The sequence below is a fragment of the Buceros rhinoceros genome, unplaced genomic scaffold (genome assembly GCF_000710305.1).
Source record: "Buceros rhinoceros silvestris isolate BGI_N320 unplaced genomic scaffold, ASM71030v1 scaffold21000, whole genome shotgun sequence".
Lineage (NCBI taxonomy): Eukaryota > Metazoa > Chordata > Aves > Bucerotiformes > Bucerotidae > Buceros > Buceros rhinoceros.
In genome coordinates this window covers 6,201-8,208 of record NW_010388230.1, presented here as the reverse complement: position 1 = coordinate 8,208, position 2,008 = coordinate 6,201, and the positions used below count along the sequence as shown (strand labels likewise).

Genomic DNA, 2,008 nt, shown 5'->3' with positions numbered 1-2,008 from the left:
GGTCGCAGCGGGAAGGGAAGGAGGGCGGTGCTTTTCACCTCCCTCCTCCGCCCACCCATCCCCGGAGCTGCAGCTGCAGCAAATCAGGGAGCAACAGGAGAGGAAGATGAGGAGCAGGGTGACGTGCAGCTGTGTGCGAGAGCGACTGTGCTGAGCAGGTGAGTCCATGCAGCGTGTGTCCTGGGCTGTGTGCTTGTGTGTGTGCACATACAAGCTGTGTACGTGTGTGTGTAGCTGTACCCCGTGTGTCTGTGTGCGTGAGGGTGCAGGCAGGTGGCTGTGTGCATTGGTGTGCAGCTGTACGTGCAGTGTGCCTGTGCACACACGGGTGTCGATGGACACGCTCTGTTCACCATGCAAACCCCCATCCCTAAGGACATATTGCTGTGTGCGTAACTCTGCACGCGTGTTCGGTGTCAGCCGTGTGACGGTGCAGTGGGTACGGTGAACACACACGTGTGTGCAGGCTGTGTTTGTGTGCATGAGCCAGTCTGTGTGTGTCCAACAGCCCCTGTGCCGTGCCAGTGGGGCTGTGCGAGCACCCGAAGAAGCTCACGCAGGTCTCCAGCGCAGCAGGGTGGCCCGGGCCCTCCCTCTCCCACAGACTCTTTGCTCACCTTGAACCCGTGTCAGCCATTCTGGCTGGAAGTAGTGCTCGGAGGCGATGGAGAGGGTGTTCAGTGCCACCAGCAGGATGACAAGCCAGTAGAAGAACTTGGACTTCACCACGTCCCTGCACTTCCTACGAAACATTCGGTTCCAACGCCTCCACTGACGGCTGCAGAGATGGGCAAACAGTCAGCAGGGCCAGCCAGCGGGTCCTCTCCAGCCCGGGGCTGCCCCTGCAGACTGCAGAGCAAAGCCACTCCCGCTTCCTTCCCCAGGGACCTTCCCTGAAAAGGGTTGAGGAACATAACCCTGCCCCTGCTCTTGGTGAACATTGCAGTTCACTCACACAAACATCTCCTGGGCCCTTTCTGGCCTCCCTCTGGTTGGCTGCTGCAGGCCCAGCTCCTAATTCACAAGACATGCTCCATGGGCCATGCGAGGATGCTGGGAGCCTCGTTCACCCTGAAGTAGTTTTTTGTCAGTACCAGAGCAAAACTCCCTGTCTGCTCTCCAGAATGTTTGCTCTCCTGAGCACACAGCCCCTGGCTCTCCCCCAGAAACCGGTGGCTGACAAGAAAGCCTGGCCCAGTCAGGGCAGCAAGTGAGAGACTGTGCGAGCCCACATGCAGAGCAGCAGATGGTTCAGCCAGCCCATACTTACAAGTAGAGGATCCACTTGTTCATGCCCTCGATTTCATACAAGCTCTCAGTCTCTGACCCTCCTTCATCCGACGGCATCATACCTAAGGAGGGAACAACACCCCAGGCTCTCCTTGGAGCCCTTCGGAAGAACGTGTGGAGGGAACCTCTCCCAGGTGCACATCACGAAGAGCTTCTCCATCAGAAGTGAAATCAAGGACTATCATCCCAGGGAGACAGCAGTGAGAGTTTGGGCAGAAGGTGCAAACCAAGTAGAAGGCACCAGGAACACCCGCCCTGCAGCAAGAGCTGCAACCGTGCAGAGAGGCAGCCTGGAGAAGGAGCGGTGTGTACGTAGGCTGCCTCAGCACGAGACCCTCCCAGCACGGAGAGAACTGGGGTCAGTTGTGCTCTGAGCAAAGGCTGGGCAGCAGGAGCCATGCCAGCACTGGCCACAGGCGTGAAGAGGTGTTTCACCTTTCCCACTGTTTCCTGAGGCTATCTGCACACATTTATCACACACCTGGAGGCACCAACGATTATTTGGTGTGTACGTAGGCTGCCTCAGCACGAGACCCTCCCAGCACGGAGAGAACTGGGGTCAGTTGTGCTCTGAGCAAAGGCTGGGCAGCAGGAGCCATGCCAGCACTGGCCACAGGCGTGAAGAGGTGTTTCACCTTTCCCACTGTTTCCTGAGGCTATCTGCACACATTTATCACACACCTGGAGGCACCAACGATTATTTCGCTAGGCAGGGTGG

General features: G+C 57.9%; 1 protein-coding gene across 1 annotated transcript in view; it reads right to left on the bottom strand.

The window, feature by feature from the left end:
• Nucleotides 1-2,008, bottom strand: part of CACNA1S (calcium channel, voltage-dependent, L type, alpha 1S subunit) — a gene marked incomplete at its 5' end in the record, with an annotated part of 34,977 nt that overhangs the window by 26,906 nt on the left and 6,063 nt on the right. The window contains 2 exons of the mRNA XM_010145256.1: nt 618-778; nt 1,271-1,352. Of these exons, the coding sequence (XP_010143558.1) occupies nt 618-778; nt 1,271-1,352 (243 nt within the window). The remainder of the gene's footprint in view (nt 1-617; nt 779-1,270; nt 1,353-2,008) is intronic.